Source organism: Xenopus tropicalis, chromosome 4 (genome assembly GCF_000004195.4).
Source record: "Xenopus tropicalis strain Nigerian chromosome 4, UCB_Xtro_10.0, whole genome shotgun sequence".
In the NCBI taxonomy this organism is placed as follows: domain Eukaryota; kingdom Metazoa; phylum Chordata; class Amphibia; order Anura; family Pipidae; genus Xenopus; species Xenopus tropicalis.
This window is the reverse complement of record NC_030680.2, coordinates 1,060,348-1,075,340: the sequence shown is the minus strand read 5'-3', so window position 1 is coordinate 1,075,340 and position 14,993 is coordinate 1,060,348. Positions and strand designations below refer to the sequence as shown.

Below are 14,993 nucleotides of genomic sequence, written 5' to 3'. Positions count from 1 at the left end.
CTCTTTCCATAGAGTAACAGGGACACCTGCGGGGCTCCCCCCGGCGCAGTGAATGGGTTACAGGAACAAAGAGTCCGAGGGGAGAGACAATGAGCCCCTTTGTGTTGGGCTGAGTGAAGGGCTCTCTCCTGAGCAAACAGCGTCTCCCTCACTCATCTCATTCCCAGTACAAAGGGGCCCCGCGGGGACTACTCATTGTCTGGGGCCGCAACTCATTACTCCTCCATAGAGCACATGTTCCCCCTCACAATGGGGCCCCTTTATTTATGCATTTGATTAATTCCAGGCCCCCCCTCAGCAGCACGTCAGCAGCACTTACCTCATACACCCACCTGCCCGCGTATGACTCTTCCACTAGAGTGTAAGCTCCTATGGCAAAGGCTCACAGCCTGGCTAGCAATGTGGGCTGGAAGGGTTACAGAAATAGGGGTTGGTAGCACTAGGTAGGTACCTAATATATAGGGGCAGAGACAGGGGAAAGTGTTGGAAGGGTTACTGCCTGCCCTGCTCTCATTTCCCTACAGAAATAGGGGTTGGTAGCACTAGGTAGGTACCTAATATATAGGGGCAGAGACAGGGGAAAGTGTTGGGAGGGTTACTGCCTGCCCTGCTCTCATTTCCCTACAGAAATAGGGGTTGGTAGCACTAGGTAGGTACCTAATATATAGGGGCAGAGACAGGGGAAAGTGTTGGAAGGGTTACTGCCTGCCCTGCTCTCATTTCCCTACAGAAATAGGGGTTGGTAGCACTAGGTAGGTACCTAATATATAGGGGCAGAGACAGGGGAAAGTGTTGGGAGGGTTACTGCCTGCCCTGCTCTCATTTCCCTACAGAAATAGGGGTTGGTAGCACTAGGTAGGTACCTAATATATAGGGGCAGAGACAGGGGAAAGTGTTGGAAGGGTTACTGCCTGCCCTGCTCTCATTTCCCTACAGAAATAGGGGTTGGTAGCACTAGGTAGGTACCTAATATATAGGGGCAGAGACAGGGGAAAGTGTTGGAAGGGTTACTGCCTGCCCTGCTCTCATTTCCCTACAGAAATAGGGGTTGGTAGCACTAGGTAGGTACCTAATATATAGGGGCAGAGACAGGGGAAAGTGTTGGAAGGGTTACTGCCTGCCCTGCTCTCATTTCCCTACAGAAATAGGGGTTGGTAGCACTAGGTAGGTACCTAATATATAGGGGCAGAGACAGGGGAAAGTGTTGGAAGGGTTACTGCCTGCCCTGCTCTCATTTCCCTACAGAAATAGGGGTTGGTAGCACTAGGTAGGTACCTAATATATAGGGGCAGAGACAGGGGAAAGTGTTGGGAGGGTTACTGCCTGCCCTGCTCTCATTTCCCTACAGAAATAGGGGTTGGTAGCACTAGGTAGGTACCTAATATATAGGGGCAGAGACAGGGGAAAGTGTTGGAAGGGTTACTGCCTGCCCTGCTCTCATTCCCTACAGAAATAGGGGTTGGTAGCACTAGGTAGGTACCTAATATATAGGGGCAGAGACAGGGGAAAGTGTTGGAAGGGTTACTGCCTGCCCTGCTCTCATTTCCCTACAGAAATAGGGGTTGGTAGCACTAGGTAGGTACCTAATATATAGGGGCAGAGACAGGGGAAAGTGTTGGGATGCATGGGGGCAGATTATTCGCTCAGTGCTCTCTCACCCTTGGGGCAGATTACGGGGCAGTCACACTCGGCACGAGATCCCCAGCCCTAAGCACAGGGCAGTTAAGACTCAGCAGCTTTGGCATTAGGCTCAGTAATCCTGTCTGTAGAAGGATTTGGGTTTCTTTGCCTTTTACTGGAATTTCTCCGGCTTAGGGAGCTGATTGGCTGGAGGGGCCGTAACTGGACTGGGGCAAGTCTGTCTGACCTGTATAAACCAGTCAGGGGGGAGGGGCAGGGGCAGATCAGTGCTGGGGTGTCTTTCATAACAACACAGGACTAATTGCCCAGGTTTATGTGACAGCCCTGCCATAAAGCGTGATGCTGCTGCTGTTATTGTGTCAGTCACATGACAAGGATTTGAAGCAGTGGGGGCCCTGGGGCAAAACAACCCCCCCCCCCCACACACACACACAGGGCCCCCATTGGCCCCAGGAGAATGGAGAGAGGGCGTGGCCTACTTGGTGCTGGTGTCAGGCATCAGAGGATTGGCCCAAAGTTCTGCCCAGAATGAACCGGTATAAAGCAGCACCGGCCAATCCCAACTCTCTAACTGTATTGGGTCGAGTCGGTTCTTTTGGGTCTCACAGTTCCTCGGGCCCCTTAGTACCGACACATTCACTGGGGCCCCCCTGCTGCTCTACAGCGATTGGCTGGGGGTTCCAGGTGGCCGAGTAGATGACAGAACCAGAATCAGAACTTGTGACACATTGGGCAGAATGGGGGGGGGGGGTGCATTATTCTTATAGAATGACGTGGGGCACTAAGCACATCAGGGGTTAATGGGCACTTTGTTGTTTGGCTGACTTTAGCTCATTTCCTGTTCCTGTTTTTATTGCTCCGGGCGGTGGGGGCAGTAATGGGGGGGGGGGGGGGGGGGGGGTATTTGTACAAGTGATATGGCAGGTGCAGATGGGCCACAGGATATTTACTGGTGCCATGGTGACCTGTCGCTAGGCTACACGTGTGGCCCCCACTCATCCATAAACAGCGACGCTCGTTACTGGCCCCTAATTCTACTGTATGTACGGGGGCGTGGTCTTACTGGGCGGGGCACTCGGTACCAATCAGGGCTGCCCTGTGGCCCAAAGCCAACCTGCTGTCTCCATCTTGCCCTACTGTCTCCATCTTGCCCTACTGTCCCCATCTTGTCCTACTGTCTCCATCTTGCCCTACTGTCTCCATCTTGCCCTACTGTCCCCATCTTGTCCTACTGTCTCCATCTTGCCCTACTGTCTCCATCTTGCCCTACTGTCCCCATCTTGCCCTACTGTCCCCATCTTGCCCTACTGTCCCCATCTTGCCCTACTGTCCCCATCTTGCCCTACTGTCTCCATCTTGCCCTACTGTCTCCATCTTGCCCTACTGTCTCCATCTTGCCCTACTGTCCCCATCTTGTCCTACTGTCCCCATCTTGCCCTACTGTCCCCATCTTGCCCTACTGTCTCCATCTTGCCCTACTGTCCCCATCTTGCCCTACTGTCCCCATCTTGCCCTACTGTCCCCATCTTGCCCTACTGTCTCCATCTTGCCCTACTGTCTCCATCTTGCCCTACTGTCCCCATCTTGCCCTACTGTCTCCATCTTGCCCTACTGTCTCCATCTTGCCCTACTGTCCCCATCTTGTCCTACTGTCCCCATCTTGCCTACTGTCTCCATCTTGCCCTACTGTCTCCATCTTGCCCTACTGTCCCCATCTTGCCCTACTGTCCCCATCTTGTCCTACTGTCCCCATTTGCCCTACTGTCTCCATCTTGCCCTACTGTCTCCATCTTGCCCTACTGTCTCCATCTTGCCCTACTGTCCCCATCTTGCCCCTACTGTCTCCATCTTGCCCTACTGTCCCCATCTTGCCCTACTGTCCCCATCTTGCCCTACTGTCTCCATCTTGCCCTACTGTCTCCATCTTGCCCTACTGTCTCCATCTTGCCCTACTGTCCCCATCTTGCCCTACTGTCTCCATCTTGCCCTACTGTCTCCATCTTGCCCTACTGTCCCCATCTTGTCCTACTGTCCCCATCTTGCCCTACTGTCCCCATCTTGCCCTACTGTCTCCATCTTGCCCTACTGTCCCCATCTTGCCCTACTGTCCCCATCTTGCCCTACTGTCCCCATCTTGCCCTACTGTCTCCATCTTGCCCTACTGTCTCCATCTTGCCCTTACTGTCCCCATCTTGCCCTACTGTCTCCATCTTGCCCTACTGTCTCCATCTTGCCCTACTGTCTCCATCTTGCCCTACTGTCCCATCTTGCCCTACTGTCCCCATCTTGTCCTACTGTCCCCATCTTGCCCTACTGTCCCCATCTTGCCCTACTGTCTCCATCTTGCCCTACTGTCTCCATCTTGCCCTACTGTCTCCATCTTGCCCTACTGTCTCCATCTTGCCCTACTGTCTCCATCTTGCCCTACTGTCCCCATCTTGCCCTACTGTCCCCATCTTGCCCTACTGTCTCCATCTTGCCCTACTGTCTCCATCTTGCCCTACTGTCCCCATCTTGCCCTACTGTCCCCATCTTGCCCTACTGTCTCCATCTTGCCCTACTGTCTCCATCTTGCCCTACTGTCTCCATCTTGCCCTACTGTCCCCATCTTGCCCTACTGTCTCCATCTTGCCCTACTGTCTCCATCTTGCCCTACTGTCTCCATCTTGCCCTACTGTCCCCATCTTGCCCTACTGTCCCCATCTTGCCCTACTGTCCCCATCTTGCCCTACTGTCCCCATCTTGCCCTACTGTCTCCATCTTGCCCTACTGTCCCCATCTTGCCCTACTGTCTCCATCTTGCCCTACTGTCTCCATCTTGCCCTACTGTCCCCATCTTGCCCTACTGTCCCCATCTTGCCCTACTGTCTCCATCTTGCCCTACTGTCTCCATCTTGCCCTACTGTCTCCATCTTGCCCTACTGTCTCCATCTTGCCCTACTGTCTCCATCTTGCCCTACTGTCCCCATCTTGCCCTACTGTCCCCATCTTGCCCTACTGTCTCCATCTTGCCCTACTGTCCCCATCTTATCCTACTGTCCCCATCTTGCCCTACTGTCTCCATCTTGCCCTACTGTCCCCATCTTATCCTACTGTCCCCATCTTGCCCTACTGTCTCCATCTTGCCCTACTGTCCCCATCTTATCCTACTGTCCCCATCTTGCCCTACTGTCCCCATCTTGCCCTACTGTCCCCATCTTGCCCTACTGTCCCCATCTTGCCCTACTGTCCCCATCTTGCCCTACTGTCTCCATCTTGCCCTACTGTCTCCATCTTGTCTCCCTCTTGCCCTACTGTCTCCCTCTTGCCCTACTGTCTCCATCTTGTCCTACTGTCTCCATCTTGCCCTACTGTCTCCATCTTGTCCTACTGTCTCCATCTTGTCCTACTGTCTCCATCTTGCCCTACTGTCCCCATCTTGTCCTACTGTCCCCATCTTGTCCTACTGTCCCCATCTTGTCCTACTGTCCCCATCTTGTCCTACTGTCTCCATCTTGCCCTACTGTCCCCATCTTGCCCTATTGTCCCCATCTTGCCCTACTGTCCCCATCTTGTTCTACTGCCTCCATCTTGCCCTACTGTCTCCATCTTGTCTCCCTCTTGTCCTACTGTCCCCATCTTGTCCTACTGTCTCCCTCTTGCCCTACTGTCTCCATCTTGTCCTACTGTCTCCATCTTGCCCTACTGTCTCCATCTTGTCCTACTGTCCCCATCTTGTCCTACTGTCCCCATCTTGTCCTACTGTCTCCATCTTGCCCTACTGTCCCCATCTTGCCCTATTGTCCCCATCTTGCCCTACTGTCCCCATCTTGTTCTACTGCCTCCATCTTGCCCTACTGTCTCCATCTTGTCTCCCTCTTGTCCTACTGTCCCCATCTTGTCCTACTGTCTCCCTCTTGCCCTACTGTCTCCATCTTGTCCTACTGTCTCCATCTTGCCCTACTGTCTCCATCTTGTCCTACTGTCCCCATCTTGCCCTACTGTCCCCATCTTGCCCTACTGTCTCCATCTTGCCCTACTGTCTCCATCTTGCCCTACTGTCTCCATCTTGCCCTACTGTCTCCATCTTGTCTCCCTTTTGCCCTACTGTCCCCATCTTGTCCTACTGTCCCCATCTTGTCCTACTGTCCCCATCTTGTCCTACTGTCCCCATCTTGTCCTACTGTCTCCATCTTGCCCTACTGTCCCCATCTTGCCCTATTGTCCCCATCTTGCCCTACTGTCCCCATCTTGTTCTACTGCCTCCATCTTGCCCTACTGTCTCCATCTTGTCTCCCTCTTGTCCTACTGTCCCCATCTTGTCCTACTGTCTCCCTCTTGCCCTACTGTCTCCATCTTGTCCTACTGTCTCCATCTTGTCCTACTGTCTCCATCTTGCCCTACTGTCCCCATCTTGTCCTACTGTCCCCATCTTGTCCTACTGTCTCCATCTTGCCCTACTGTCCCCATCTTGTCCTACTGTCCCCATCTTGTCCTACTGTCCCCATCTTGTCCTACTGTCCCCATCTTGTCCTACTGTCTCCATCTTGCCCTATTGTCCCCATCTTGCCCTATTGTCCCCATCTTGCCCTACTGTCCCCATCTTGTTCTACTGCCTCCATCTTGCCCTACTGTCTCCATCTTGTCTCCCTCTTGTCCTACTGTCCCCATCTTGTCCTACTGTCCCCATCTTGTCCTACTGTCTCCATCTTGCCCTACTGTCCCCATCTTGCCCTACTGTCCCCATCTTGCCCTACTGTCTCCATCTTGCCCTACTGTCTCCATCTTGCCCTACTGTCTCCATCTTGCCCTACTGTCTCCATCTTGTCTCCCTTTTGCCCTACTGTCTCCATCTTGTCCTACTGTCTCCCTCTTGCCCTACTGTCTCCATCTTGCCCTACTGTCTCCATCTTGTCCTACTGTCTCCATCTTGCCCTACTGTCTCCATCTTGCCCTACTGCCTCCATCTTGCCCTACTGTCTCCATCTTGTCTCCCTCTTGCCCTACTGTCTCCCTCTTGCCCTACTGTCTCCATCTTGTCCTACTGTCTCCATCTTGCCCTACTGTCCCCATCTTGCCCTACTGTCTCCATCTTGTCCTACTGTCTCCATCTTGTCCTACTGTCTCCATCTTGTCCTACTGTCTCCATCTTGCCCTACTGTCTCCATCTTGCCCTACTGCCTCCATCTTGTCCTACTGTCTCCATCTTGTCTCCCTCTTGCCCTACTGTCTCCCTCTTGCCCTACTGTCTCCCTCTTGCCCTACTGTCTCCATCTTGCCCTACTGTCTCCCTCTTGCCCTACTGTCTCCATCTTACCCTACTGTCCCCATCTTGCCCTACTGTCTCCCTCTTGCCCTACTGTCTCCCTCTTGCCCTACTGTCCCCATCTTGCCCTACTGTCTCCATCTTGTCCTACTGTCTCCATCTTGTCCTACTGTCTCCATCTTGCCCTACTGTCTCCATCTTGTCTCCCTCTTGCCCTACTGTCTCCCTCTTGCCCTACTGTCTCCCTCTTGCCCTACTGTCTCCCTCTTGCCCTACTGTCTCCCTCTTGCCCTACTGTCTCCCTCTTGCCCTACTGTCTCCCTCTTGCCCTACTGTCTCCCTCTTGCCCTACTGTCTCCATCTTGCCCCACTGTCTCCATCTTGTCTCCCTCTTGCCCTACTGTCTCCCTCTTGTCCTACTGTCTCCCTCTTGCCCCACTGTCCCCCTCTTGCCCCACTGTCCCCCTCTTGCCCCACTGTCCCCCTCTTGCCCCACTGTCCCCCTCTTGCCCCACTGTCCCCCTCTTGCCCCACTGTCCCCCTCTTGCCCCACTGTCCCCCTCTTGCCCCACTGTCCCCCTCTTGCCCCACTTGGGCTCATTTATAAACACTGGGCAAATTTGCACATGGGCTGTAACCCATAGCAACCGATCAGTGACAGAACAGAGAGATGTGACTGCCCCGCCAGCCTAGGGATCATTTTGCTGTGAGTGAATGTCCCTGGGGGGGGGGGGGTAATAAAGGGTAAGTAGTGCCGGTGTGGGGCAGTGAGTGGCCCTTAATTAATGAGAGGGGGGGGGGGATAATGAGAGGGGGGTAATTAGTGGCTGTGACGCCGGAGTATCTCCAGCCCCGGTAGAAGGGATTATTAGGCCCCTCCCACAGCCCCGGGGATAAATACAGGAGGGGCAGGAGGAACGGCTCAGCCACACACGGTCCCTCCAGCAGCCCCATGTACTCCAGCCGCCGGGCAGAGCGCCCCCGCAGGGTCAAGTCCTTCGACTCCGGCAACTCCGGATTGGATGAGAATCAGATCAATAATGAGGTGAGTTTGGGGGGCTCAGACCTAGGGCAGGGGGGCAAAGGGCAGGAGTTGTAGTTCAACACCATCGCTGGGGGGGCAATTATCTGATTGGCTGGAGCCGGGGGTTTAATAACAGCACCTTCCCCCCCCGGGCACCCCACTAATAACCTGCCCCATAGGGGAAGCAGCCTTGCAGTTGGTCCTGTGCTTGTTTCTATCAGCATCACAACAATCTCTCGGGGGGGGGGGGGGGGGTCAGACTTTTAGGGATTGGCTCCTTTTAGAGAGGTTCTGTCCCTCCGGAGAATGAGCCCCCCCCCCCCCACCTAACATTCAGGCTCCCCAAGGGCCCCCCCTTCCCAGCTACACTCAGTCATGCTGCATCCATGGTAACAGTCAGAAATTTTGCCCCCCCCCCCCTTTTAAAGGAGAAATAAAGGTAAAAGTTGCCCTGGCGTTCCCTAAGGTGTGTGCCCATGGTGGCTCGGGGGGTGCCAGGGAAATAGTGGCACGGGGGTGCCAGGGAAATAGTGGCACGGGGGGGGTGCCAGGGAAATAGTGGCACGGGGGGGTGCCAGGGAAATAGTGGCACGGGGGGGTGCCAGGGAAATAGTGGCACGGGGGGGTGCCAGGGAAATAGTGGCACGGGGGTGCCAGGGAAATAGTAGCACGGGGGGTGCCAGGGAAATAGTGGCACGGGGGGGTGCCAGGGAAATAGTGGCACGGGGGGTGCCAGGGAAATAGTGGCATGGGGGGTGCCAGGGGGACAGTGGCACGGGGGGGTGCCAGGGAAATAGTGGCATGGGGTGCCATGGAGACGGAGACACAGGGGGTGCTAGGGAGATGGTGGCATGGGGGGTGCAAGGGAGATGGTGGCACGCGGGGTGCCAGGGAGACTGAGACACAGGGGGTGCCAGGGAGACAGTGGCACGGGGGGAGACGGGGCACGGGGGGTGCCAGGGAGATGGAGGCACGGGGGTGCCAGGGAGACGGGGGGGGGGGTGCCAGGGAGATGGTGGCACTCTCCTGGAGCCAGGGAACAACAAGTCATTAAGAGATAATAAAATGCCCCCCCGGCCATTGCCCTTTAATAAATGCTTTCGGATGGGGGTAATTCCTTCTGTGCTGCCCCGGGGGATCCCGGTGCCCCCCCATATGAGCAGAGGTGCAGTACAGAGTGACTTTGCCCCTTTCTGTGCCAGCGGACAGCTCACAGGGGATACCCCGGGGGGGGCACTGACGGGGAAATACCCCAGGCTGGCACAATGATTGGTTCAGAGAAGGAGAAGTCGGCTGAGCCAGCTGGTTAGCATTTAGTGGCTTTACTTGCCCTTTAATGCTTCTGCTGGGGATAAAGAACTGGGATGACTGGAGCACCGGCAGAACCTGATGGACCCCCCTCAGTACTACACGACATGGTTCTGATCCATTCCAGCTGAGAAAAGCCAAGGGCGGTGCCGTTCTGTTGTGCCCATGGGGTGCCCAATGCCAACACAGCCTCACCCTGCACAGCCTGGGGATCCCCGGGCCATCGGGCGCCCTATGGGCAAAGTGCCAGCAGGTACCGACTGACCAAGTAGGCAGCGGTCTCGCCCCGGCGCCCGTCTCTTCATTCCTTGGAGACTGGGAAATGTGGGGAGAGGGGCGACTGCTGCAGCGACAAAGCTACTAATACTCTCAGCTGCCCAGTCAGTGCCCCGAGGAACCTGCAGGGCGAGATACAGAGCAACGTGAATAGGGGCCCCACAGCCCGGGGCCACTTACTGTTTATAAAGCAGCCTCCCAGCCATAAAGAATGATTAAAGAATGAACCCACCTGGTCTATGGAGGGTTAATGTTCCAAATCCCCCCAGGAGAATGGTGATACCCCCAAAGTACTCTAGTGTGGTCTTCTACTGTCCCCATCTCCTCCAACTGTCTCCATCTTGCCCTACTGTCCCCATCTTGTCCCACTGTCTCCATCTTGCCCTACTGTCTCCATCTTGCCCTACTGTCTCCATCTTGTCCTACTGTCTCCATCTTGTCCTACTGTCTCCATCTTGCCCTACTGTCCCCATCTCCTCCAATGGTCTCCATCTTGCCCTACTGTCCCCATCTCCTCCAATGGTCTCCATCTTGCCCTACTGTCCCCATCTTGTCCCACTGTCTCCATCTTGCCCTACTGTCTCCATCTTGTCCTACTGTCTCCATCTTGCCCTACTGTCCCCATCTCCTCCAACTGTCTCCATCTTGCCCTACTGTCCCCATCTCCTCCAATGGTCTCCATCTTGCCCTACTGTCCCCATCTTGTCCCACTGTCTCCATCTTGCCCTACTGTCCCCATCTTGTCCCACTGTCTCCATCTTGTCCCACTGTCTCCATCTCGCCCTACTGTCTCCATCTCGCCCTACTGTCTCCATCTCGGCCTACTGTCTCCATCTCGCCCTACTGTCTCCATCTCGCCCTACTGTCCCCATCTCGCCCTACTGTCCCCATCTCGCCCTACTGTCCCCATCTCGCCCTACTGTCCCCATCTCGCCCTACTGTCTCCATCTCGCCCTACTGTCTCCATCTCGCCCTATTGTCCCCATCTTGCCCTACTGTCCCCATCTTGCCCCACTGTCTCTAGGTGCAGGTCTGTAAGGGCCACTGGTAATGCCCCCATGGAAATCATGCCCTACTAACCCTGTTCTCTGTCTCATGTATAAACCCCGCCCAGGTTTGACCCACCGTTATCAAGTGCACGTTCTTACATTGGCTTCTTGCATGATGTGAATAAGACACTGGGGGACGCCATAGAGCCAAAAACAGCAGAAACCCATTAAGCATCACTTACAGATTGTACTGCAGGGGCAATTATATTATCAACTATATAAATTATCAGAGCTGTCTTTAAATGAGTGCAATCAGAAGCATCAAACTATGGACACAGTAGGGCAAGATGGAGAGAGTAGGGCAAGATGGAGAGAGTAGGGCAAGATGGAGACAGTTGGGCAAGATGGAGACAGTTGGGCAAGATGGAGACAGTAGGGCAAGATGGGGACAGTAGGGCAAGATGGAGACAGTTGGGCAAGATGGAGAGAGTAGGGCAAGATGGAGAGAGTAGGGCAAGATGGAGACAGTTGGGCAAGATGGAGAGAGTAGGGCAAGATGGAGAGAGTAGGGCAAGATGGAGACAGTTGGGCAAGATGGAGACAGTTGGGCAAGATGGAGACAGTAGGGCAAGATGGGGACAGTAGGGCAAGATGGAGACAGTAGGACGAGATGGGGACAGTAGGACGAGATGGAGACAGTAGGGCAAGATGGGGACAGTAGGGCAAGATGGAGACCATTGGAGGAGATGGGGACATTAGGGCAAGATGGGGACAGTAGGACGAGATTGAGACAGTAGGGCGAGATGGGGACAGTAGGGCGAGATGGGGACAGTAGGGCAAGATGGAGACAGTAGGGCGTGATGGAGACAGTAGGACGAGATGGAGACAGTAGGGCAAGATGGGGACAGTAGGGCAAGATGGAGACCATTGGAGGAGATGGGGACAGTAGGGCAAGATGGAGACAGTAGGGCAAGATGGAGACAGTAGGGCAAGATGGGGACAGTAGGGCAAGATGGGGACAGTAGGGCAAGATGGGGACAGTAGGGCAAGATGGAGACAGTAGGGCAAGATGGAGACAGTAGGGCGTGATGGGGACAGTAGGACAAGATGGAGACAGTAGGGCGAGATGGGGATAGTAGGGCGAGATGGGGACAGTATGGCGAGATGGGGACAGTAGGGCGAGATGGAGACAGTAGGGCGAGATGGGGACAGTAGAGCGAGATGGGGACAGTAGGGCAACATGAAGACAGTAGGACAATATGAAGACAGTAGGACAAGATGGTGACAGTAGGGCAAGATGGAGAGAGTAGGGCAAGGAGAAGACAGTAGGGCAAGATGGAGAGAGTAGGGCAAGGAGAAGACAGTAGGGCAAGATGGAAAAGTAGTGCAAGATTGTGACTGTAGGACAAGATGGAGACAGTAGGGCAAGATGGAGACAGTAGGGCAAGATGGAGACAGTAAGGCAAGATGGAGACAGTAAGGCGAGATGGAGACAGTAGGGCGAGATGGAGACAGTAGGGCGAGATGGGGACAGTAGGATGAGATGGAGACAGTAGGGCGAGATGGAGACAGTAGGGCGAGATGGAGACAGTAGGGCGAGATGGAGACAGTAGGGCGAGATGGGGACAGTAGGGCGACATGAAGACAGTAGGACAATATGAAGACAGTAGGACAATATGAAGACAGTAGGACAAGATGGAGACAGTAGGGCAAGATGGAGAGAGTAGGGCAAGGAGAAGACAGTAGGGCAAGATGGAAAAGTAGTGCAAGATTGTGACTGTAGGACAAGATGGAGACAGTAGGGCAAGATGGAGACAGTAGGGCAAGATGGAGACAGTAGGACAAGATGGGGACAGTAGGACAAGATGGAAACAGTAGGGCAAGATGGGGACAGTAGGGCAAGATGGAGACTGTAGGACAAGACGGAGACAGTAGGGCAAGATGGAGACTGTAGGACAAGGAGACAGTAGGGCAAGATGGAGACAGTAGGGGACAACAGATGGGACAAGATGGAGACAGTAGGGGAAGATGGACAAAGTAATGCAAGATGGAGACAGTAGGGCAAGATGGAGACAGTAGGGCAAGATGGAGAAAGCTTGACAAGATGGAGACAGTAAGGCAAGATGGAGACAGTAGGGCAAGATGGAGACAGTAGGGCAAGATGGAGACAGTAGGGCAAGATGGGGACAGTAGGGCAAGATGGGGACAGTAGGGCAAGATGGAGACAGTAGGGCAAGATGGAGACAGTAGGGCAAGGTGGGGACAGTAGGACAAGATGGAGACAGTAGGACAAGATGGAGACAGTAGGACAAGATGGGGACAGTAGGGCAAGATGGAGACAGTAGGGCAAGATGGAGACAGTAGGACAAGATGGGGACAGTAGGGCAAGATGGAGACAGTAGGGCAAGATGGAGACAGTAGGGCAAGATGGAGACAACAGTTTAAAGTTTAGACAACAGGACAAGAAGGCAAACTGTAGGGCAGATGAATTAGTTCCCTGATTTCAGGATGTTGCTGGGCATAGGGAACTGAGGGCAATGGCCACCAACCTCAGCACCAAATGACTGCCCTTCACTTGCACATCCCTGGTTAGGCAGTTTTTCCTGCTCAGATTTGGTTCCCAGCTGTCTCACATATCAGGAGCCCCTCGTTACGCCAGTTGAGTCCTGATGCACTAGAGTGGCTTGCTGATTGGCTTGAGTTTGCCTAGGTCATTGTATAAATGGCCCATACTATGCCCGGTGGCTACTAGTTCTGGCCTATACCTGGTACAACTGTGCCTGCTTGGCTTCTAATCTCACCCCGGGTTTTCTATCTTCTTTTGTAGTTCAATAAGTCAACTTACATCAAGATCGAAGACAATAAAGAATATAACGACAATGTCTGCGAGAGGGGCAAGGCCTCCGTCATCTTCTCCCTGAAGAATGAGATTGGGGGGCTGGTCAAAGCGCTGAAGCTTTTCCAGGTGTGTAACATTGGGGGTTCAGGTTGGACTGCTCCCAAACTTGCCCCGTGTGCACAGTAGGGCAAGATGGAGGCAGTAAGGCAAGATGGAGACAGTAGGGCAAGATGGAGCAGTAGGACAAGATGGAGACAGTAGGGCAAGATGGAGCAGTAGGACAAGATGGAGACAGTAGGACAAGATGGAGACAGTAGGGCAAGATGGAGACAGTAGGGCAAGATGGAGACAGTAGGGCGAGATGGAGACTGAAGGGCGAGATGGGGACAGTAGGGCGAGATGGAGACAGTAGGGCAAGATGGAGACAGTAGGGCAAGATGGAGACAGTAGGACAAGATGGAGACAGTAGGACAAGATGGAGACAGTAGGGCAAGATGGAGACAGTAGGGCAAGATGGAGACAGTAGGGCAAGATGGAGACAGTAGGACAAGATGGGGACAGTAGGACAAGATGGAGACAGTAGGGCAAGATGGAGACAGTAGGGCAAGATGGAGACAGTAGGGCAAGATGGGGACAGTAGGGCAAGATGGGGACAGTAGGGCAAGATGGAGACAGTAGGACAAGATGGAGACAGTAGGGCAAGATGGAGACAGTAGGGCTACTTTCTCCAGGTTGGATGTGGGTCAGACTGCTCCCAAACTCGCCCTGTGTGCACAGAAGTCGGGTACAGAGAGGAAAGACATGGGTGCAGGTTGGGTGCGGGTCCTACAGAGGTCCAACGGGTCCAACATTTTGCGGGTTGGGTGCAGGTTTCCCCTGATCCCTGTGCTGCCTGTGAGCCGACTGGGCTACGAGACTGAGACCAATGGAGCGCCACTCGCACATTAACACTCTATTAATAACTAATTAGGCTCATTTCCCTAACGAGTGCTTCTGGCCGCAGGAGAAACACGTTAATCTCATTCACATCGAGTCCCGAAAGTCAAAGAGAAGAAACTCCGAGTTCGAGATCTTCGTGGATTGTGACAGCAACAGGGAACAACTGAATGAGATCTTCCATCTGCTCAAGCCCCACGTCAGCGTCATATCCATGAGCCCCCCGGAGAACTTCAGCGTAGAGGAGGATGGTAAGAACAAGGGGTACAGGGTAACTGCCCCCCCATTTGGGCTATTGGTCAGTCCATTCTCAGCCAAGCTGGTAGATCAAGGACCTGTGGGACCAACACAGTTATTTGCCCCATCAGTATCTAACTAGCTTCTTCTTTATCCCTTTATCTAGAAGCTTCCTCTTCCATATCCCTTTATTAGAAGCTTCCTCTTCCATATCCCTTTATCTAGAAGCTTCTTCTTCCATACCCCTTTATCTAGAAGCTTCTTCTTCCATACCCCTTTATCTAGAAGCTTCTTCTTCCATACCCCTTTGTCTAGAAGCTTCTTCTTCCATACCCCTTTATCTAGAAGCTTCTTCTTCCATACCCCTTTATCTAGAAGCTTCTTCTTCCATACCCCTTTATCTAGAAGCTTCTTCTTCCATACCCCTTTATCTAGAAGCTTCTTCCATATCCCTTTATCTAGAAGCTTCCTCTTCCATATCCCTTTATTTAGAAGCTG

At 53.8% G+C, this 14,993-nt stretch overlaps 1 protein-coding gene across 1 annotated transcript; it reads left to right on the top strand.

Moving 5' to 3' along the window:
• Positions 1-7,781: 7,781 nt before the first annotated feature.
• On the top strand, positions 7,782-14,773 carry tph1 (tryptophan hydroxylase 1). Its single transcript, XM_031900329.1, has 3 exons — positions 7,782-7,931; positions 13,311-13,448; positions 14,326-14,773. Exons 1-3 carry the CDS (start codon positions 7,839-7,841, stop codon positions 14,635-14,637), a joined length of 543 nt encoding a protein of 180 aa, XP_031756189.1. The 5' UTR covers positions 7,782-7,838; the 3' UTR covers positions 14,638-14,773.
• Positions 14,774-14,993: the final 220 nt, after the last annotated feature.

Bases quoted from the DNA above. Each gene is read 5' to 3' on its own strand.
- tph1 (XM_031900329.1), top strand. From the start codon at position 7,839: ATGTACTCCAGCCGCCGGGCAGAGCGCCCCCGCAGGGTCAAGTCCTTC. The intron at 7,932-13,310 runs GTGAGTTTGGGG...CTTCTTTTGTAG, and splicing joins AGAATCAGATCAATAATGAG to TTCAATAAGTCAACTTACAT. The intron at 13,449-14,325 runs GTGTGTAACATT...TTCTGGCCGCAG, and splicing joins AAGCGCTGAAGCTTTTCCAG to GAGAAACACGTTAATCTCAT.